At 35.9% G+C, this 24,123-nt stretch overlaps 1 protein-coding gene across 1 annotated transcript in view; it reads left to right on the top strand.

The window, feature by feature from the left end:
* The first annotated feature begins 500 nt into the window (after nucleotides 1-500).
* Past1 (putative achaete scute target 1) overlaps nucleotides 501-24,123 on the top strand; it is a 36,901-nt gene continuing 13,278 nt past the window's right edge. The window contains exon 1 of the mRNA XM_090398647.1: nucleotides 501-1,497. Coding sequence (XP_090254773.1) covers nucleotides 583-1,497 — 915 coding nt within the window. The 5' untranslated portion in view covers nucleotides 501-582. The remainder of the gene's footprint in view (nucleotides 1,498-24,123) is intronic.

Raw genomic sequence — 24,123 nt, 5'->3', positions numbered from 1 at the left:
GTTCATTATGAACTTTACAGGCAGACGAGACAACTGGGAGAGTCAATAACGAAATACTGTGAACTGAAAGGAAATAACATAGCGTAGCATGATCTAAAATGCATTAAGATGAGCTGCTTAATTTTAAAAGAAGATATATATCATTAAATCTTTTTTAAAAATCTTATTGTACATAGTCAGACGTAATGGGAAGAAGTATTTTCCTTAAGATGTTAATCGCATTTTCTGCATAATCGAGACTGTTCCAGCTCATCGAAAAGAGCATAATCGAGATGCTCCATCACGACAAACCGCGCTCTGAAAGAAATTTGTAGTGATATTAATTTGTTTTGCACTAGGAATTTTAAAAATAAAGATTTTTTTTTTTTTTTGATCAACAATTTGGATATACAAATTTGCATTCACTCTAGTTATCAGAACTCGCTAAATTGTTTTTTCTCTGTAGGTGGCGCTTAATTTTATATTTCACATAAACTCGAACCCGTCACATCTGACAAGCAGCCTCCTCCAGTGGTTGGGGAATAATCTTCCTTTATCGTTCAAAATTCATTTACTGTTAGTTTACTAGGGATTATATACAACATGTTCAGTTGGTTAAGTAGAGATGAAAATCGAAAAAAACAGCCGGAAATATATAACAGTGTTGCTGAAGGACTCAAAAAGATATACAAAGTTAAAATTTTACCTTTGGAGGAACATTATTTATTCCACGATTTCCATTCCCCGCCCCTTGATGATCCCGACTTTGATGCCAAACCGATGATTTTGTTAGTAGGTCAGTATTCTACAGGTAAGACTACTTTCATCAGATATTTGCTAGAAAGAGATTTCCCAGGTATTCGTATAGGTCCGGAACCGACAACAGATCGGTTCATAGCAGTGATGTGTAGTGAACAAGAAGGTGTGATTCCAGGAAACGCCCTCGTTGTAGATCCAAAGAGACAATTTCGACCACTGTCTAAGTTTGGTAATGCATTTCTTAATAGATTTCAGTGTTCTACTGTGAATTCTGCAGTGTTACAAAGCATAACTGTTGTAGATACGCCGGGTATACTTTCTGGAGAAAAGCAAAGAGTGGACAGAGGTTACGATTTTACCGGTGTTCTGGAATGGTTTGCCGAAAGAGTTGATAGAATTATTCTGCTCTTTGATGCTCATAAACTCGACATATCTGATGAATTTCGACGTAGTATCGAAGCCTTACGAGGTCATGATGACAAGATTCGTATTGTTTTGAATAAAGCAGACATGGTTGATCATCAGCAATTAATGAGAGTGTATGGGGCACTAATGTGGTCTTTAGGTAAAGTACTAAATACCCCCGAGGTTGCTCGTGTATATATAGGATCATTTTGGGATAAGCCTTTGGCCTATGATATTAATAGAAAACTTTTTGAAGCAGAAGAACAGGACTTGTTTCACGATCTGCAAAGTTTACCAAGGAATGCAGCACTTAGGAAGTTAAATGATCTAATTAAAAGGGCAAGGTTGGCAAAAGTAAGTAAATTATATATATTTTAATCATGAGAAATCCATGTTGTATAATAAATGTGAATTCTTCTCCTAAAACGTGTTATACAGAATTATATATATATATATATATATATATATATATATATATATAATTCTGTACACCATGGATTTACTGTTTAGTGAATACTGTAATGTTATTAAAAATTATCACTTTTTTCTTACCAGTTGATACAGAAAACTAAAATTGCAGGATTTCTCCCCCCCCCCCATACCTCTACTACTTTTCCTTTCAAGGCAGTATACCAATTTACTCTGTTATGAGATTGCCTAACATGGGGTTTTGCTTTGTTCAAATTTTTACTTTCCTCATTCCAACATTGAAATAATTTTGCATAACTTTAATGTGTACATTTTGCTATGATCTCTACTTTTTCAACTCATCTCAAGGAAGCCCAAGCACTATCAGCAGTGGTCTTACCCATATGTTACACATTCATAGAAATCTTGATGGTTCCTCTCACTCACCCTCCACCATACTATGAAGTATCATTGCCAATTTCTCTTTTGGTTATATGAGAAGGGTGCATCAGAAGTTTAATTCAAATTGCAACTTGGTATATATTTTCTCTTCCATGAAGGTGTATCTCACTGCTGTTATCAGCCCCATGTTACTTGACATTGTAATAGTATGCTGAATTGGATGATCACCATAATTTGTTATTTTTTTCTCTTAGTTTAAGCATTGGTTTGTCTTCCATTCCAAATGCTTACTCAGAATAACTTACCAGAATTCAGATATCCTCTTCAATACCAAGTCAGCCACATGATACATAACTTAAGTGATGTCAGTCATGTGACACAGCACTGTGCAGATAAACTTGAAAATGACAACAAAACACTATATAGCATATGATGAAAACAATATAATAGAATTAACAAAATAGACAATAATCACAGTATGAAAGCAATAGCATAAATCATATGCAGATATCACCTATATTATTCTTATAGAACAAAAAAATGACAACTAATGCAACAAAATATGTTCAAATACAAAGATTTTTGTTTAAAGACAGACAAAATGCAGGATAATCCAGACTGGAAACATAACAAACAGCCAGAGATAAAAATGAAAACTTTCAAGTGAAGAGATATCTATAATATCATTGATATCAAGATAGTAATTATGGAAAATACACAAACATTAACAGAAAGAGGACCAAAACAAACACAAGAATACCACTATTGTACGTGGGCTGTTCAATAAAGAATAAGACTAATTTTACTGTGGCGAAACCACTCATCACAAGATTAATTTCTGTGGAATAAAGAAATGTTGATGTCTGTATTGACAAAAGAGGTTGATAGATGGCGTATAGGGGCTGATGTGCTAGAGTGTCACGTGACTAAACGCAAGTGCTCATCGGCGTGCCTACGAGGTGCGACCAGTCTTCGAAATGGAAGCGTCCTTGGAACAGCATTATGCGATTAAATTTTGTGTGCGTTTGCAAAAATCGGCATCGGACACTTTTAACATGATATGCGAAGCTTTCCACGATGAAGCAATGTTGAGGGCAAGTGTTTTTCGCTGGCATAAAACTTAAGGAAGGAAGCCAAAATGTGGAAGATCTTGAACGTGAGGGAAGACCTTCAACATCCATCACAGAGACAATGATCAACACAGCAGCGATTATCATCAAGCACGTCAAAAGGAAGCATCCATTGCTGAAGAATGGCTTCTTATTGCACCACGATAATGCAAGGCCAGATATTGCTGGTTGTGTAGTGGACGTTTTGCAGAAGAATAACACAGATATCCTACCACGCCCTCCATACAGTCCTGATCTCGCACCATGCGATTTCTGGCTGTTTCCTCAGCTCAAGAAACCACTAAGAGGCTGCCATTTCGAAAGCAACAAAGAATGTGTAAAAGCTGCAGAGGCGGTTTTAAAAGGACTCTCACATATGTTTAAGAAGTGGATGCAACGTTGGGACAAATGCATAGTCTTACGGTAGTTACTTCGAAAAATACCATGTAAATGATGATAATTAAAGGTAATCTGTTTTCTGTATAAATATAGTCTTATTACTTATTGAACAGCCTACGTATTACACATATATCAAAAAAGGATAAAAATAAATTTTTGAACTGTTTGTTCAAACAAGAAAAATATGGTATGAAAATAAAATTACAAAAAATAGAAATGACGTATCTTTAGTTTTTTATAAAACACCATAAACATCAGAAGAACACAAACAGATGCAATCAAAAAAAAAAAAAAAAATTATCACAAGCACTGTTACCAAAAACTAACAGTTCACTACCAGACGTGTCTGGCCCTTTGGCTCTCGAAAAGAGGCAAACTAACATATCACCCCCTTCAAAAACAAAAACAGTCATGTACCTAGTACCAAAAAAAAGTGTGTGGATGAACCACCATCGCACTACTAAACATTTCTAGCCTGCAGTTCTTGAAATCTAAGCTGACCTTCCAAAGTCATCGAAATAAGCATATCAGATCAGAAACAAAAACAGTTGCATCACTATCAAAAAAAAGCAAATACCAAACACAGGTATGAAGAACCACCAGCATCAGTGATTTTTTTTGGTATGGTATGCCGTACTAGCACCTTTGTTAATTGTAATCAGTTTTTTACACATTTATCTCATTATAAATGTGTAAAATTACAATGTGTAAATTATTCACATCAGTTATTTAATAAATTTAAGAAATTGTTATATAAAGCTCTTTTTGTATTTTCTACATAAAATTAATAAAAAATTATTGCATATGTTTGGCTTCTTTTACATTTATTTTACAATACATTCATGCTTAATAATCTTGTGTTATACTTAATTTCTTGCTCTTATTCCAAATATCATTATCACACTATGAATACCTCCCTCTCTCCCTCCTTCCCATTTCATATCCAGTTTTTCCTCCCAGCAAAGATGAGTACTGCCACCTTTACAAAAAAAAAAAAAAAAAAAAAAAAGCACCGATCGATGCACAGCACCTCTGGCCTACACCCCTCAAGCTGACTCATCTTGGAAAGTCAGTAAAACAGAGATTCTTCCCTCACACTTATTTTTATATATTTTTTTTAATATATTGTGTTCATAGGTGGTAGAAGAACCTATAGCACATGAGTAGCATTTGTTGTGTGTAAACGATGTTTGAGAAAGAAAGAAATATATTGATATTTTTCTTAAGAGTTGGAGAACACTATGAGGAAGGCCACTCCAGAGAAGAAAGTCAGATGCAATAAAGAAGGAAGAGAAGAAGCAGTTTCAGTATGTTTGCTATACTGAAAAGGGATGTGGAGCAGGTTCTGCTCTTGTTTTAACAAGCCCAACAGAGTGCTCAACAAGTGGAGGAATAATTGTTGCCAATTTGGTGAAGCAGTATCCATGGAAGTACCTGTAGGAAACACATGCACACAGCGAGAAAGCTGAAACTGTGTACCTATGAGATGGAAGTTGATGTGACTTAGTGTGTGTGTCTGTGTGTGTGTGGGGGGGTCATTTATCCATTGAATCATTCTCCTCTGGGTAACATGGAAGAAAGTTAGGTGTAGCATTCCAAATGTTAACAGCATTCTAAGGATGGGCAAATTCGAGATTTATTTGTATGATTCGAAGTATAATTTGTTGTGCTCATACATAAGAGGTTGGTTGATCAACCTATAGTACATTAGTACTGTGTATGGGTAGTGGGCTGGGAGAGGAAGAACTTCTTTATGTTTGATTTAAATTACTATAAATTGTATTCCCTGAGAAACACAGTGGGGGGAGTGACTTTTCCACAGTGCAGCAGTTGTGGGAATGAAGGAGGAGTTAAAGAAACTTGTTCTGTTTGTTTCTAGGTGTACTGTGAAGGGATGTTGGGCAGCAGCTGCATGTGTTCCAGCAAGCTTAGTACTGAGTGGAGGAATTACTGATGTTATTTCAGATGAGCATTTCCCATGGAAATATTTCTAGAATATACATATTGCAGAAGCTAAATGTTTGTACGGAAGTGGGGGGTGGAGTTGGTAAGAGATGGGTCATTAATAAGTCTAATTGCTCTCTGTATTGAGTCAAGCATTTTGAGGGAGCTTTTAGGGGCTTCACCCCATTATATGGGAGCAGTATTCAATAGATGGGCAGATTTGTGATTTGTGCAATGTTAACAGCTGTTCAGGAGTGAAGTAACGTCTTGAGCAAAAGAGAAATCCTAGTTTTTTTGAAGCTGAGGATGCAACGGTTGTGATGTCTTTATGCCAGGAGAGATTTGATGTGAGCGTAACTCGAAGAAGAGAGATCTCAAACTGTCTGGAAATTTGTATCATCAAAAAGGATACTGGGGAAAAAATGGTTCTTTTTTATTGGAAATAGGACAGAACTGGGTTTTATTAGCATTGAAATTGATGAGGTTATCTGAAACCCCATTGTAGGCTGGCTTGGAGATCAGAATTGAGGGTGGTGGTGGTGGTGGTTGGTCTGTAGTTTGAGGTGAGTTGTGTAGTGTTAAGGTTTATCAAATGAAAGCGAGGAGTGTAATGTGCTGTCATCTGCAAAACTGTTTATTGGGTTGGAGGTCATTGATATATAGCAGGAAGAAGGTTGGTGAGAGGACAGACACTTGTGGAATCCCAGCATTAATTGAATAGTGAGAGGATAGGGAGCCATCCACCATCACACAATGTGCATCCAGAGAGAAAACTGGCAATCCAACTACAGAAGTCCTGTAGTTGGATTGCCAGATCAAATGAACAGACCAAATGATGGTAATTCGCTTAGTAAGTCTTTTTGCCAGATCCAGTTAAAGGCTTTGGATATATCAAGGTAACCACTTTAGATTCGCCAAACTTCTCCATGGCATTTGTCCATCTCTGGACAAATGCCATGGAGAAGTCTCCTGTTGATCAACAGCAACGCAATCCATACTTGCGGTCTTTTATTAGGTGGGTGTCTTCAAGGTAGTGTAGGAGTTGGGAATTGATATTTTCCATTACTTTAGAGGGGATGAGGTAAGTGAGATAGGGTGGTAGTTGGACAGTGACTTGTCACCCTTCTTGGGAATGGGTTGAATATAGGCCAATTTCCAGTTTGTGGGATAGATTCCAGTGGAGTAAAAGAGTATATATAGGCGACATAGGATAGGAGTCAGTTTTTCTGTGGGTGAAGATGCAGACTTAACACTATTCCCACCTTTATCATACCCAGAGCCATTGTAATCGGAAGCTGCACCATTGTAAACGTCTTTTTATCTATACTTTCTATATTATCTATATCTTAATATACCGCTATTCTAATTTAGCTGTGCACGCTTTTTCTCTCTGAATCTTTCTTGCTTATATTATTACGTACTATGTTTATCTACCCTTCATACTACGAGTCTTATGCCCGAGATACTAGAAAATTTATTTAATTTAGACTGCACCACTAATATCATTTAATTAGCATAAAACTCAATAATACGGCTGGCAGATTTCGCTTTCTAACACAAATTCCTTCAATAAAACTTTATACAAAATCGTGGTCTATTCTTTTACTTAAATTTACGCTTCGGCTATAGTTTCCCGCTCACAAGTCTGATTTATTTAGGAATAGTGCAGTTGTAAAAATAAACAAACAGGCAGCACTCTTTTAACAAAAAGAACAAAACAATTTATTTACATTGAAATATACATGAATTTAAACATTAGGGAAATTGCTTTCTCTATCCATTTATAAAATCTTTAACATAAATATAACCTATTTAATTTAATTCAAATTAACTTCTTTAACTCACAATCTTATTTACTCTTTGCTTACAAATTCAACTTATTAAACTTCTAGTTTACTTGCAAAGAGGTTAGCTAACTCTGTGTTAAGTTATCTTTACAAATTTTATATCAACTTCCAATATGTCAATCGATTCTCTTAATGACAATTCTTACTACTGTTGAAATCTAAAAGTCCATCTAAAACCTACTATGAGAGGAATATACAAAAGGTTTTAACTTACAAAAGACTGCATCGCACATTCAGTCTAAAGTCTTTCCTTACAGTCTTATGGCATTTCTTTCATTCTCATATCTTGAGCTTCCTGAGGAATGTCTGGCTTCAGTAATATATCTCAACAGGAAAGTACTGGACTGTGGACTGCGACCGGCAAAAGGTTGTTCTCCCACGGCGAAAAAGAAAATCTTCCGAGCGAAGTTGCTTCGGGTAATTTACATCGCCTTTTCTCCTCTGCTGTGGCTCACCGAAAATGCCTGGGCAACTGCTGTCTCTAATAGCTCGAACAGCCACCTCCAATGACCATAATTGCCGCCAACTGACTCTCTTATGGACTCCCGAATCCTCTCTCTGGCGATGACTGGAAGCCTTTCCTTCTTAGAGACGTCTCTCTCTAGCAACATCTCAAACCGGGAAGCTCTTTATGCTTGGCTCAGTCCCTTTTTATTATCCTTCTCTGAGGCCTCGCATGAAGTTTGTAACCCCCCCCCCCCAAAGAATTCGGCATGATTCTTTCATCTTAAGTTTCAAGTTCAGTCTACCCTTTGTTCTCTTCTGCGCCATCTTTTGATTGTAAGTTGCCGGCCATCGGAAAGTTGTTTGAACCTTTCAGACTGACTTCGGAGGTGTTTACGTGCAGAGCTCGTAAGCCTTTCACATACATACAAAATTTCATAAACAGCCTTTCTTATGCCGCCATGTAGATCTATTACATAACATTGCCTTGTTTTTTAACATTCTGAAATATTCTTATTAAAGGAGTATATACAATTAACTTCCAAAGTGTTATTTACAAAAAATATCTAGTACAAAATATACAGAGTCAAACAAGTTATTTTTATAACATTCTCATGGGACTTGATCTCTGTAAAAAATCGATGTAAAGCACTTTGATATTTTAAAGCTACATCAAATTTTTACCATCTTGGTATGATAAGGGTGGGGAATAGTGTTGAGCAGAAGTTACAGCCAATTGCTTTGGCAAGAGTCCAAAAGGCTTAGCTGACGTTTGGACAGGCTGCTAGTTTCCTGCTTTTTGCTCTTTCGAACTCTGTTTTGGAAGCATTGATTGTTTTTTTTGCATCTGTTTCGGGCTTCAGTAAAATCTCTAAAGGAGGATGAGGTTCTTGATTTCAGCCAGTTATGGTACGTCTGGTGTTTTATCTGTACAGTCTTGGCACATCTTTTGGAGAATCAGGGTTTAGTTAGGGAATGGCAGTTCAGAGTAGTGTGTGTGGAATATATGTTTCCATGCCGGTGAGGATTACTTTGGTAATAAGTTTGGTGCATATGTTTGGGTTGGAAGGCCGGAAGCAACAGTCCAACCATGGGAATTTGGCATAGAAGTTGCGGAGGCTGTTTCACTTGGCACTGTTATAATGCCAGACTACTCTTGTATGGGAGTGTCTGTGTAAGCATTGTTACATGGGGGAGGAGATCAGCACTAGATTGTAGTCAGAATTACCCAGGGTGTTTGGGGAGTGATTTGGGTTATCTGGTATCTGAACAAGTTGTGTGAGGTCGTTAGTGATGACAAATGTTTCAGCATCTCTGCCTGCAAGATTTGTACAACTGGAGGAGGAAAGCCAGCTGGTGTTGTGCACATGAAGTATCTTCAACCAGGTTACTTGTATGTAGAGACTGTTGACTTCACACCAATTACCTCAGTATATCAAATAGTTAGTAGCTGAATAGATGAAAAATAATGCGTAAGTGGAAAAGAATATCCCTAGTTTTGTAGGTTGAGGAAACTTATTGATATGATATGCTTATGCCAGGAAAAGCTGGAGGTAAATATCAGAGGATGGAGGGACACCAAAGGATGTTAGTTTATTAAGCAAACCTTGATGCCAGACATGATCTGGATATGTCGGGAGCAACAGCATGTTTCTTCAAACCTTTTCATGGTAGGCATCCTGTTGTGGGTGATGTAGACTGTGGTCAGCAGTGGATCTAGACTGGTGGAATCTATACTGGTGATTGTTGATTAAACTAGGCTTCTAGGTAGTTGACAAGTCAGTGGTTGCCTTTCAGCCCTCTATTGTTATATTGGAGAGGATTGAAGTGATGGCAATAAGATGGTAGTTTGGCAGACTTATTTCTTTTTTTTTTTGGAATAGGTTGAATATGCTTGATTCTGCACATTGAAATAAATGTTAGCTTGAGTATAAAAGACTGTAAGTCCAAGGAAGACAACTGTTAGCTTTGAAGCAAAAAAGTTTTAATACAGCTTGAAAGATACAATCTGGACTGGAAAACATTTCAGTGTCTAAACTGTACTACAAATGTGCTTCACCCCCCCCCCCCCCAAATAATAAATGGCCAGTGGGGGGGGCATGAACCAACATCAGTATGTTCATGCTGAAAACTTAGTCTCATTCCTAATACTGAAAAAAAAATTACAAAATATAACAGACACAAAACTATCATAAATGTTACCAAGAAAAATGAAAAACAAAAATATTGAATGACACCACATCATTCATCTTAAAAAGAAAATAACATTAACAAGATATCACCCATTCGAGAACAAAACTGCCTTCCTGAAATTCATTCAAATCAACACACCACCACCACAACCATTATAAACACTAAAATGCACACAATGATACAACAAAGATGATTCCAGAAACATTATTAAGAATCATTAAAAAATTAATAAATAAAAATGAACAATGCTAAAAATTTAAAACATTCTGTGCATCAAACACTTTGGTAAGCATAATGTAAACCAACAAATAGCATAATTTCTGTGACATCTATTACCAGATGTCAACAGCTGCTCAAGGAACAGCTGTTGTATTAGTCTACTCTTCCTTTAGTCCATAAAAGTATGATTTTCATCAAACAATAAGTATTTGCAGGATTCATGTGAGTGACCTGATAAAATATTAACAGGTTTAACAATAAGTGATTTCTTGAATTATTTGCATATTGTCATTAATAAGGGGTTGGAATATTATTCAGCTTTTCCTGTTTAGCAATTTTGTTTTGAATTAAAAATATCTGCAGAGAAACTTTGCTTTTTGTAAAATTATTCCCTTCTTGTCCCTAAAAAAAAAAAAAATTATCCAGGTTTGGCAAAACTTTGGCTTGGATCAAAGGTGAGAATAAAGGGCTAAACTTATAATACTTATAAAAACAACCAACAGATCCAATTTAAATTTTAAAAAGGCCAATAGTCAAAATATCTATTTCCTGCCTACAAAGCAGTCACACTTGTGGTGGTTTGCTGAAATTAACCAATATAAATTAAAGGCGTATCTTTTTTTTTTTAATCATGCATTTCAAATTCTGTGATTCAAAAATGTTGAATCGCAAGTAGAGTTTCCATCTCAAGAATTCCTGGAAACTTTTTGAATGTTTGAGACTGGGGACATTTCATAACTTTTAAAATATGTATTGTATTGTATAGATTAGACAACAATTAAAATTTAATTCCAAAGTAATGAAACTTTCAACAGCTGCAATAAGAAAATGTTATTCTTTATTTTATACCTCGATTTCTGTTTCTTTTAAATATCTTCTTCTTATTGTGCTGTCTTCTATCGAAGGTCAGCGACCATCTTGGCGAACAAACTGCGGTCTTGTGCTAATCTGAGCAGTTGTGCACTGCTCTTTCCTGTCCACGTCTTGATGTTGTCAAACCATGATATTCTTTTTCTTCCTCTAGTTCCTTTGCCATCAATTCTTCCTACCAAAATAGTTTGTAGAAGTTGGTATTTGCTGTTTCTCATGATGTGGCCAAGATATGATGTTTTTCGTTTCTTGATTATTTGTACAAGATGTTTAGCTTTGCCAATGGATTTTAAGACATCTTCATTGGTAATTTTTTCTGTCCATGATATCTTTAGCATTCTTCTGTATAGCCACATCTCAAACGCTTCAATTTTCTTGATGGTTGTTGCCTTCAATGTCCATGTTTCAACTCCATAGAGCAGAATAGACCACACGTAACATTACAGCATTCGGCATCTGACTTCCATGTTTAGGTCTTTATTGCAGAATAGTGTTCTCATTTTCATGAAGGACTGCCGTGCAACTTCAATCCTTGTCTTTATATCTATTTCTGGATCCCACCGTTCATTAAGCCAACAACCAAGATATTTATATCTTGACACTTGATCAATATTTTTCCCATTGAGTGTCAGTTTCATTGATGAGGCTGGATGTTTGCTGATGATCATGTATTTTGTCTTGTTGATGTTTATATTTATTCCCATTCTTTGGCTTTCTATGTATACTCTGTCAATGAGTTTTTGGAGATCCATAATGTTATCTGCAATTAGCACGGTGTCATCTGCATATCGTAGGTTGTTAACAATCTTTCCGTTTATTGTGATTCTCTCTGGACATTCTTCCAATGCTTTTTTAAAGATTACCTCTGCGTATATGTTGAACAGGAGTGGTGAGAGCACACATCCTTGTCTCTCTCTCCTCTTTTGATGTTAATATCACTGGTGGTAATGTTGTCTAATTGAACGGTAGCTGACTGATTCCAATACAGATTTGTTATTAGTCTTATGTCTTGTTTGTCTAGCCTTGTTTGTTGAAGGACTTCTATTAAGTTAGTGTGTCTGACTTTGTCGAATGCTTTTTCAAAATCTATGAAACACATAAAGACAGATTTCTGTTTTTCTATGCATTTTTGTATCAATATTTGGGTACAGAAAAGGGCCTCTCTAGTATACCAAAACCATTCCGAAAGCCTAATTGTGTTTCACTTAGAGTTTCTTCACTTTTTCTATAAATGCAATTCTGAATTACTTTCAAAAATATTTTTAATGTTTGGCTCATTAGACTAATAAGTCGGAAGTCACCACAGGAATTCGCTTTGGGATAGTGATAAATGTAGATTTGAGCCAATCTGATGGAAATTCATCACTTTCATATATTTCATTAAATAGTTTTTCAAGAAGTTTGATGTTATCTGGTTCTATTAATTTTAAAAATTCTGTTTGCACACCATCTGGTCCACTGGCTTTTCCTGTTTTACTTGTTCGTATAGCATTCTCTATTTCGCATTTCATGATTGCTGGTCCTTGAATGTTATCTTTTATATTTATAGGCTTCTGTCTAGTATCATTGAAAAGTTCTGTTACATATTTTATCCAAATCTGTGCTTTATTCTCTTCTTCTAGAACTATTTTTCCATTTTCGTCTCTTAGAGACAATATTTGCTTTTTCCTCAGTTTTCTGGAAATTTCGTTGATTTTCTTAATTATCATGTTTCTTCTGAAGCAGTTCAATTTCAGTAGATAAATTTTTCATCCAATTTTCCTTGGCTTCTTTTATTTTTTTCTTGATGATGTTATGTATTTCTGTATACCTGGCTAGGTCTTTGTTTTTGTACATTCTTCTTGTATCAATAAGAGAAAGAATCTCATCTGTCATCCATTCCTGTTGTTTTATATTATTCACATAACCTACTTCTTCAATACTTGTTGTTACGATGGCATTCTTTAAGCTATTCCAAAGAGATTCCACACTTTTATTTTCTTCTATGTTAATCTGTTGTAATCGCAGGTTAAGCTGTGTCTTGGCACTTTTATTTATGTTCGGGTCTTTCAGTTTTTCTAAATCAATTTTCTTTTTCATCTTTTGTGATTTTTTAGCTGATTTTAATCTGACGTACTTCTGCAACTATGGGATTATGGTCTGATGAGATATCTGCTCCAGGATAAGTCTTTGCACTCTTTACACTACTGTGGAATCTTTTATTTATCAGTATATAATCAATTTGATTTCGGACAATGTTATGTTGGTTATCTTGAGGCAATTTCCAAGTGTACAGTCTTCTGGGTCGAAGTTTAAACCGGGTATTTGCTATTGTTAGATCTTCATCCTGACAGAACTGGACTAGGCGATCTCCTCTGTCATTTCTGGTGCCTAAGCCATGTTCGCCAACAATTTCTCCATCATCCCCTCTTCCTACGTTTGCATTGAAGTCACCCATTATGTTTATATCATGTTTCTTTGTTAGGTTTTTAATCTCTTTTAGGTGTTCATAAAACTCTTCAACATCTTCTTCACTTTTGTCAGCTGTGGGTGCATAAGCTTGGATGATATTTATGTTAACGGGATTACCCTTAAGTTGTAACAGCATTATCCTTTCAGAAAATGGAATCCAATTTAGTACTGATTTATTGATTTCTTCATCTACTATTACAGCTACACCATGTCGATGTTTCTTCTCATCATTCCCAGAGTAATACATTGTTGTATTATCTTGTTGAAACTTTCCAGATCCTGGCCATCTTGTCTCGCAAATTCCCAAAATCCGGATGCCCAGCCTCTTCATTTCTCTTGTGGCATTTCTTAATTGCCAGCTTCATACAGAGTTCTGACATTCCAAGTTGCAATTTTAAAAGTGGACACCATTTTGAGCCCGGAGATTCTTCGCACCCCTGTCCCATTTAAGGGACGCCAGGAACTTGGGGCCAATTGTAAGGGTTTGCTCGCCATGGTGGTTGTTCTGGAGATAAGGTAGAGCGGTAGTTTCTCCGTTTGCTTTCTGCTCCGCAGTATTACAGACATACACAATATAATCATATTGCCATCTGCAAATCTCTGATCACAAGCTTTTCCGTCATCATTTGGCTTCAACTTTCTTCTCATCATTCCCAGAGTAATACATTGTTGTATTATCTTGTTGACACTTTCCAGATCCTGTCCATCTTGTCTCGCAAATTCCCAAACTCCGGATGCCCAGCCTCTTCATTTCTCTTGTGGCATTTCTTAATTTGCCAGCTTCATACAGAGTTCTGACATTCCAAGTTGCAATTTTAAAAGTGGACACCATTTTGAGCCCGGAGATTCTTCGCACCCCTGTCCCATTTAAGGGACGCCGGGAACTTGGGGCCAATTGTAAGGGTTCGCTCGCCATGGTGGTTGTTCTGGAGATAAGGTAGAGCAGTAGTTTCTCCGTTTGCTTTCTGCTCTGCAGTATTACAGACGTACACAATATAATCATATTGCCATCTGCAAAATCTCTGATCACAAGCTTTTCCGTCATCATTTGGCTTCAACCTTGTGTCAGTACTGACAATGCTGCTTCCCAATGTCAGGGGCAGTGACCCCAGCAGGTACTTATTTAATGGCGGCACTACTCGCCATGTCACCGAGTTGTCATTGGGCTTTGTGAGGTTTTAAGTGAGACAGAGTTGCCACTTCTGCTCCTCCACGCCCTGATAGCTCAGTCGCTGTTGGTCCATGGCTGCTTATATCGCAGCTAGCCTCCATATCTGAAGACTGTTCCCCGATCTGCCACCTGGGGACGCACCCGGTAGTAGTCAGCTCTGCCCCGGGTTAAATACTTTTATATATACTACAGTATTATATTACTGTATTATTAAATATAATACAGTAATATTGTATTGAGTAATATGGCTATAAATCATGTGCAACGAAAGAGCAATACTATGCAATGGACATTTTTATTACACTTAACCACTCCAAGTCATTTTGTTCACAGGATTACCCCCCCCCCCCCTCTTATCAGGTGGGTCATTAGTCAAAACAAAAGATCACTACCAGTAGCCAATGGACTTTGATTCTCTACAGTCAACTTTTTCTTTTTTAATTTGGATTATATTTCATTTGTTGGTAAGATAAAAATTATTCTTATTTTTAATATTTTCAGTTTGGTAGTGGACTGATGATGTAATTCATGCATATGCATGAATCACATTTTAAAAGTTAATTTACAAAATCTTCAGGTATCTCAAAAAAAGTTATGGTTGATCAGTCAAGCTTAAAACTTTGTAAAACAAAACAAAATTAAGTAAGAATGTCTAGATTGGCTCCTGAAGATTGGAATCTCAATTCAGACAATTGCCACTAGTTCTTTTATATGCAAATGAGTTTCAGAATAGAACTATGGATTACCAGAGAACCAATCAGACCTCTTACAGTTAATTTTGCACTTCTATGAATGTTTAAAAAAAAAAAAAAAAAAAAGAAGAGCAAATATCAGAAACTAACTTTGGATAAGTGGACCAGAATATGAAATGAAAGATATTTCAGTATTGTTATTCATTCTGATGATGCTAAAATTTAAAATTAGGATTTGTTAATATATCCAAAAAGAAGTTGATTGATATTTGAATTTTGGACATTAAAATGTAAGAATCTGGAATAATTTTGGAGGGGAAAAAATTTTTTTTATAGCAACACAGAGTGAAGGCAATGTAGAAATTTGGATGCAAAGGCTCGGTTGAAAATTAACCCTGCTTTAATCATGTCATGCATTAATAAATATATTTAAAATAATTTCCATGAGCACAGACTAATATATGTACTCAGGACTTCAGAAAAAGTGTCTCCAGTCCCAGGAATATAAAAATAGCTGAGACTCAGAAACTCTAATTACAAGGCATCAAAGTCTGCTGGCACTAATATATGCCACAAATTTTCCTTAAACACATTGTAGCATGAAGAATGCATCATCGTGAATGTGTTAAGAAATGTCATTAATTTGCTATTGTCAGTACAGTACAGTACTTTAGTTGGTTAGCGTATTAGTAGATAATAGCATAAAAAAGATATAAAAAGTAATTTTCCCTCCCTTAAACAAATAAGAATAAATGATTGCAGACAAGCAAAGAAAAAAAAGTTTTATAATAGCATCCTCATACCATTTGTTAATGCAATGATTGACCTAGAACCATTTTTGGCATATATACTGCAGGCATAATTTTGTTGTTGTTGTCTAACTTTGCTATTAACATGGCCCAAATTGAAATGACTCAAATTTTTATAGTGGGCCTAAATTCCATCAAACTAGAAAGGCATTATTATTATTAAGTCCCCAATATATCAAGAGACTCGGCATGAGAGGTCTATGTTAGGTAATACAATCTATTGTACCACTCTTCACTGCCTTCACAAATACCCTCAACAGCTTAAATGTTTCAGTCATAATATTCCTTTATCTTCTATCAATTAGCACAATTATTTAAATATGGTCTGATCAGGACCATTATACAATTGAACTACTCCACTCCTTATCTGGTTTACATCCTTTTCAATATTACAGTAGGCCTCTGAACTGTTTTCACTACCTTTTGTGATGTAGTTCATATTTTTATTTACCATCATCTAAGATCCCTTTATGCTTCCTCCCACTGCAGTATAGTTCCACCAGATAGGTATGCAACCTTAAGTTTTAAGAGTTCAAAAACCTTATATTTAATCTATGTTAAACTGTCACCCCATTCATTTCTCAACCTGTCTAGGTTACTGAAGAGCTGCAAGATCAGCACCATTAGTGATAGTCTCTTCAGTTTTGCATCATCTGCAAACAACTGAATATCTTGCTTGTGGAGCACTGCTTGTACCTCCTTAATACTGTGCTCCCCCCCCCACATGCATGTGCACTTCTTTGATTTTGGTTGTATATACTGTTCAGTTGACTGTCTACTAGCCTGCTGTCTAAACTTATTTGCTATAACCTAATATATTAATTTTTCATGCAATCAGTCAAACACTTTTACAAAATCCAGAAAAATCACACTATATGCATTCACTCAATAATACTGAAACAGGAGGGCTCTCCATAGTACTGACTGAGCCTTCTTTGCTCAGTCAGTACTATGCCCTTTGGTAAAACCTAAGTTCGAATCCCATTTAAGATATAAAAATCCTTTATTAGGGCTTTTCATTTGAAGGCAAGTTAGCTAGTCTCATGTGGAGGTGGCAGTTTTTTTTTTTTTTTTTTTTCCTGGAAAGCAGGCAAAGAACAACACACACACACACACACACACACACACACACACACACACACACACACACACACACACACACACACACAATTAACATACGTAACATATTGGCCTCATTATCTTTGTTACTTCGGTCTTAATTCCAAAACAAAAACCACCACCTCATCTCTCCAATTCTATAAATTAAAGATGCAAAGAAATTATATTCTTAGTTTAATTCTTTATTCAAGCATAAGCAAACAAAGTTTGCATCTGAAGTAATTTCAGGACTGGGCAACTCATATATAGAGGCTAATGACTTCACTTGCCTTAGTATCCCATAATGCAAAGCGCACATCCTTACGGACATGTATAATACTATGCATTATGGGAAGGGTCACTACCCAGACCGGTTTCGACTTTTATTGAAGTCTCATCAGTGGGAGCCAAACCCAGAGGTGATACCAAGGTCATTAGCCTCTATATACGAGTTGCCCAGTCCTGAAAATGCTAAAAGCATAAACTTTGTTTGCTTGCACTTGGATAAAGGATTAAACCAAGAATATAATTTCTTGGTATCTTTAATATATAGTATATATAGTATAACTGAGTGGAAAAACATCCAACATCTCTCTCTAATTCAGAGTATTTTAATGATAAGGTGTGGCACCTTTTGGCTACTCGTATATGGAAATATAACCTATGCATTACTTCAACCTTTTGATCTTTAGTGAGGTCGAAAGGTTGAAGTAATGCACAGTAGTGATCTATCCCATAATGCATAGCATCATACATGCCCATAAGGATATGTGCTTTGCATTATGGAACACTAAAGCAAGTGATGTGAAGTTATTAGCCTCTATATACAAGTTGCCCAGTCCTGAAATTATTTCAGGCTCAAACTTTGTTTGCTTACACTTGGATAAAGGATTAAACCAAGAATATAATTTCTTGGCATCTTTAATTTATAGTATAACCAAGTGGATAAACTTCCAAACATCTCTCCAATTCTATATATTAGTTTCACTGATTTTTTTCAAAATCTGCAGATGCCTCCATTTTACTACCATTTCTATGCAACATTACTCTCCCTTTTCCCTGAGTTCTCCTGAGGGAAGACTTTTCCAGCTACATTTTCATTAAACAGCCACATCTGTGACATCACTTCTCTTATAACACATGACAAAATCTCATCCAATGCTTTATTGATATTTGGTTTCATTCACTCCAAATCCTTCAACTCACCCCACTCCTTTAGGAATAAAATGTTTCTCTAAGATGAAATACCTCTATAAAGTGATCATTAAACAGCTCTACTATGGCCATCTTTATTGGTCACCCATACCATCTGTTTCATCTAACAAGATCATTTGTCTACAGGATTTCTTCTACTAGTCAACTTAATGAAAGAATTTTTCTTAGACTACAGTGTTACTGTTTTCTCGTATTATATTTTCTCCTTCTTAATTATACTAGTCATTTTCCTATTATTTCTCTCGTGTAACTGTTCTTTATCCATCTTGATATCTTTCCATAACCTGTTTTTCATCTGACATTAGTGTTTATTTTTCTTAGTCATCTATTAATCCCCAAATCTTTCTCATATTTTAGTATGGAGAGGAGTGCATCGGAGCCTAACACACTTAAACAACCAACACCCCAGAATCAAATTCATCCTGGAAGAGTTAAAAAACAACTGCCTTCCTTTCTTTGACACACTAGTCACCCACCAGCCTGATGGAACCTTGGTTTTCTCAGTCTATAGAAAACCCACCCATACAGGCAGATGCATTCACCAACAATCCCATCACCCCTCCTCGCAACAATATGGAGTCATTAAGACACTATACAACAGGGCTAAACTTATCTGTTCAAATGACAATGCCCTAACCACAGAACTAAACCACATTCTGAACACTTTCTCAGCCAATGGCTATTCCCCCCCCCCCCCCAGAAAATCCAAAAAATGTTGAAACCAGTAAACCGTAAATCTCCCCCCCTCACAACAAGGATTACGCTAAATCCATCACCATACCCTGTATCCCAAGCACCTCGGAAAAAATTACAAAAATCCTAAAAAAACATTACTTCTTGTTACAGACCATATAAAAAAATTGGCATCCCTTATCTGCTCTACTAAAGACTGACCCCCCCCCCCCAGAACTACCTGGTGTATACCAGGTGCTTTGCAGCTGTAAGCTGTCCTACTTTGGCCAAACAGGCAAGACAGCAAATATCAGAATTTCAGAACACAAGGACTACATCCGGTTTCATCAGTACAACCACTCTGGTCTTGCTGACCATGTGCTGGATACCTGTCATAGAATATGGTGGAAGAAAGCCACGATAATACACCATAGTAAATACAAATATGAAAGGCTTTTCATGGAATCAGCTTCAGCCCTAAGAAACAATACAAACCTCAACAAATTTGGCTGCATGAGACTGCCTCAAATTTGTGAAACCTACATCAGAAGACCTTCAACCCAATCACCCAAGAATACCAACATTGCCTGCTAGGGGCACCGTCAGGATTTTAGGAGAAATAATAGCTTCCTGCTTCTTCCTCACTTACTGTTTGTTGTGCCTGCGTGCACATGTAGTTGCCATTTTCAAGGAACTTAAGTTCCTTGAAAATGGCAATGTGACGTTGCCGAAATATTGAAGTATATTAAAATTTATTTTAATGTATATCCTAGTTTACGTTGTAATTTCCTTAAATTATTTAGTAAAAATGCATAACCAACGTCTAAGCCTTTTCCACGAAAATGTACTATAGGTTTATTTACAAAAACCTTGCATAGGTGGGAGACACATAAAAAAAAAAGTGTATTTAAATCAACCAGAAAGATCTCTTTATCACCTTTATTAGCTGTTTCCTCTCAAATCATTCTCAGTAGTGGCCTTAATACAGAGGCCCGAGGCATTCCACTAGTTCTCATTTTTCTTAATTCTACTCTACCATATGCTACTACTCTCTGGCGTCTCTGAGTCATCCCTATCCATGCCATCAACATCACATCCATTTCCATTTGTTCTAACTTATATAATTATTATCATTAAGAGAGACCGCCAGGAAGTCAGAGACTCGTCAAGGTATAGTTTTCTGTACAGCATTCTCTCAAATGCCTTTGCAAAATCCAGAGTATCATGTAGCCATTTTCCCTTATCCAACTCAGCTGTCATTCTATTATAAAATGTGAGTAAATTATTAAGGCAGGACTCACCTTTCGCCAAGATATTCTGCTCACCATAAAGTATCTTATTCTTATCTAACTTTTCTATTACCTTAACCATTATTCCTGAAATACTAATTGAAGCGTGGCCTGCTTCTTCTGTCTTAGAGCATCCTTTATATAATGGAACTATCTTGCCCTTTTTTCACTTATCGGAATCTTGCTAGTGAGACAGATTTTGGGCTGATATGCTTTACTCCCTGGGAAGCAAGCAAGCCCAAAGACAAATATTATTAAATGTCATCGTTGAGTGCTAGACCCAGAGCCAAACTTCCTGTCTTCACAATAAAGGTCAAAACCAGTCTGGGTACCATAATGCTTAGCAATAATAATAATATGCACATCTGAAAATATTATTGGTGGTGGGAGGTAGATAGCATTGTAGCATGATTAGAAAAGAAATCTTTATATGGACATTTTTCAATTGAATGTGAGTTAGCTGATCTCATACAGAGGTTGCAGGGTTTTCCATCCGGCATACAGGCAAATTGGCCCTAAGAACACATTCAGCTTACAGACGAAAAATATTATTGGTGGTGGGAGGTAGATAGCATTGTCTGTAGTTGGAGAGTTAAGCAGCAGAGATGGTGAGCTATGTGTGGTAGAGTAGAATGTCCTCCTGCAGTGAATCCTTGGAGGTGTCATTCAATAATAATAATATGCACATCTGAAAGGAAGTGTTCTTTGAATTTTGTTATACTATGACAATTGAAGTCAACAGCCTCTATATACAAATAACCTAATCGTGAAGATACTTCACCACAACTTTTGTTTACCTGCGCTTAGGTAATTGATTAAACAAGAATATAATTTCTTGGCAAGTATAATTGACAATGTAACACTTGTCTTACCATATGTCATGTTCTGGTAGAGTTCCAACACTTCACTCAAAAGAGGAATCTAGTATTTAGTAATCTGCTCATGCTGTTTTCTTTTTTTTTATTTTTCAATATATATGTGTGTGTAGCTCCCATCCATAAAAGGTTCATTTGAAATATATATATACTCAGCAGACTCAAAGACCTGCAGATTTAACGTTTTCATTTATACAAATACATTTGATTGTGAATTCAGTTTATATGTAGATACAACAGGGCTCAAATTTTTAAAAAAAATTTCTTGTCTAAATCATGTTTACTTATTTAGCTGTTTAATTTGTATTACTTTGTATAATGCACCAGTAAAAACGTTACAGCAATATGCTGTTCTTGTGCCAGTAAAACCGCAATTCAGCCAACTAACCCTGACTCATCATACTCATGACCTTATAGAATATCTATCTCTCCAATTCCAAATCCATTTCTTTTGCCCCCATCAAGCTCATTCCACATATCTGCATGTCATTCCTTCTGCACAAGCATGCTTAGTCATTTGCTGTTGCATCCATCTCAGCGCATCTGCTTTTTATCTTTACTTCTTTCAGCAATTCTTTCATATCTTCTCTCATATGATACTTGTATCTTTTCAGGTCATACTTAGTGCTTTCAGTATAATTTCTTTTAGCTCGCTCTCCTTACGTAGTTGTGGCCTCAATCACATCAGAAATCTTCATTCTTGGAACACATGCTTTCATCACCTGTTCATCCAGTACCCCCCCCCCCCCCCCCCCCCCCGATGTGTGATTCACTTTCATTATGAGCAATTTTTTTTATCTAAAAACAATCAGTAGATTTCAGGCATCACCCTATGATCACGATTGACCTGTCGATCGTGGAGCAATTTTTGGTCAATCTCTTGTTTATTTCTCCTTACTTACAAATTTAATTAAAACTGAAAACATAATATTTTATTTATCATTATTTTGTATTATTTTTTAATTCTCTTTAAGTGTGTTGCTATTGTTTATTTATTTTTCGTTAAAATTGTCAAATCAGTAATTTTCTCATAAGTCAGGGTAAATGAATTAATTTTGATCAGTGGAAGTCAAACAGCGACCGAGTGAATACGATTATAAGCAAAGCACTTCGTATGCATTTCGTTTATAATCGTGTTTACTCGTAACTACATCACACACTACCGACTGTTAGAATTTCAGTTGCTCTAAATTTATCATTGGATTTACCATTATTTTGTTTGCTAATTGATAAGTTATAAACATTTTTTATTTTAATAAAATATTTAAAAGTTATTTTTTTTTAATTTGAGGATAATCATGAGTGTATCAAAGAAATCGAAGACGTATCATTTTCACTAGGAATGGGAAATGGATTATTTCTTTACAATAATAAATGGAAAGTGTTGTTTGATTTGTAATTCATCTGTAGCAGTGGCGCACTCAGGATTTAATCTTGGAGGGAGCCGAGCAGTCATGATTTAATCTTGGGGGGGAGAGTTGAGTAGATGATTTGAGAATACACCCTATGCATCGCATACGACCTATGACTGAGCATCCGCAGTGATCACTGATACATGATAACCGTGATCTCCTCTGTCCCTCATTCCTGAGAGCTATAGGGTATTCCCACCTTATGTGAAGGCTAATTCATAAGTAGTATAGAAAAAGAAGACATGACACAATATAAATAAATAAAAAAATGAATTTTAGTTAGGAAAGGATTTTTAAAAAATTTTCTAGTGTTTTCTTTCCTTTCTTTATTTTGGGGGAGAGCAGGGCCCCTTGCCCCCCCCCCCCCTTCCTGGGTACGCCACTGATCTGTAGCAATTCCAAAAAAAAGGTAATATTGAGAGACATTTTCAATCGCTACGTGCAAAATATGAAGATTTTCCCAGAGATTCCGAAATACTTGAATCAAAAATTATAAATTTAAAGGCAGGACTTTTCTGGACAACAAAATATGATTTCGAAAGTAATAAATAAACCAATATCAGCCACTATCGCATCTTTGAAAGTGTGTCATTTATTAGCAAAAGCAAAAAAGCCTTTTACTAATGGTATAAAAAGAATTTACTGATGGTATTAATAAAAGAATCGTTTCTTGCAGCAGCAGAATCTTTATTTACATTTTAAAAATAAAAATCAAATTATTAGATATGTGAAGAGCCAAAGGCTTCAAAACACAAAAAAAAAAAAAAAAAAAAAAATCAAATCATTTTGAATATTAACGATTTACAACTTTCCAGAACAACGGTTATGAGAAGAGTTGAAATTTTAAATGCCGATCTGAATACTCAGTTAATGTCAGACATTCATCAGTTTGTTGCGTTTTCATTACAATTTGATGAATCTAACGACTTCACTGATACTGCTCAGTTAATGGTATTTCAAGATCATTCAAGTGAAGAACTTTTGAAAATTGTACCATTATTGGGAAGGACTAGGGGAGAAGACATTTTTTCAGCATTTGATGAATTTGTGAAACAACACAAATTTCCACTTTTTAAACTTGTGTCTATTACTACGGATGGTTCTCCTGCAATGATAGGTAATAAATCAGGGTTCATTTAATTATATAAAAACAATGACAAATATCCAGATTTTTTAACATATCACTGTATTATCCACTAACAAGTACTGTTTAGTAAAAGATTAAACACAAGATGGTTTGGATATTACATTTAAAATTGTAAATTCTGTTCAAGGAAAAGCCCTGCAATGACAGTTATTTAAATTACAGGCAATAGGGAACTTCTGTTGTACAATAATGTTCACTGGCTCAGCAGGAGTAAATTTTTAGAAAGATTTCTCGTATTAATTAACGATATAAAAAATTTTCTTGATGAAAAAGGAGATATTTATCCACAATTGAGTGATAAAAGATGGTTGCTA

The sequence above is a fragment of the Typopeltis vanoorti genome, chromosome 10, assembly GCF_054136105.1.
Source record: "Typopeltis vanoorti isolate ZY-2024b chromosome 10, IOZ_Tvanoo_1.0, whole genome shotgun sequence".
Classification (NCBI taxonomy): Eukaryota; Metazoa; Arthropoda; class Arachnida; order Uropygi; family Thelyphonidae; genus Typopeltis; species Typopeltis vanoorti.
This window is presented reverse-complemented; position numbering and strand designations above follow the sequence as displayed.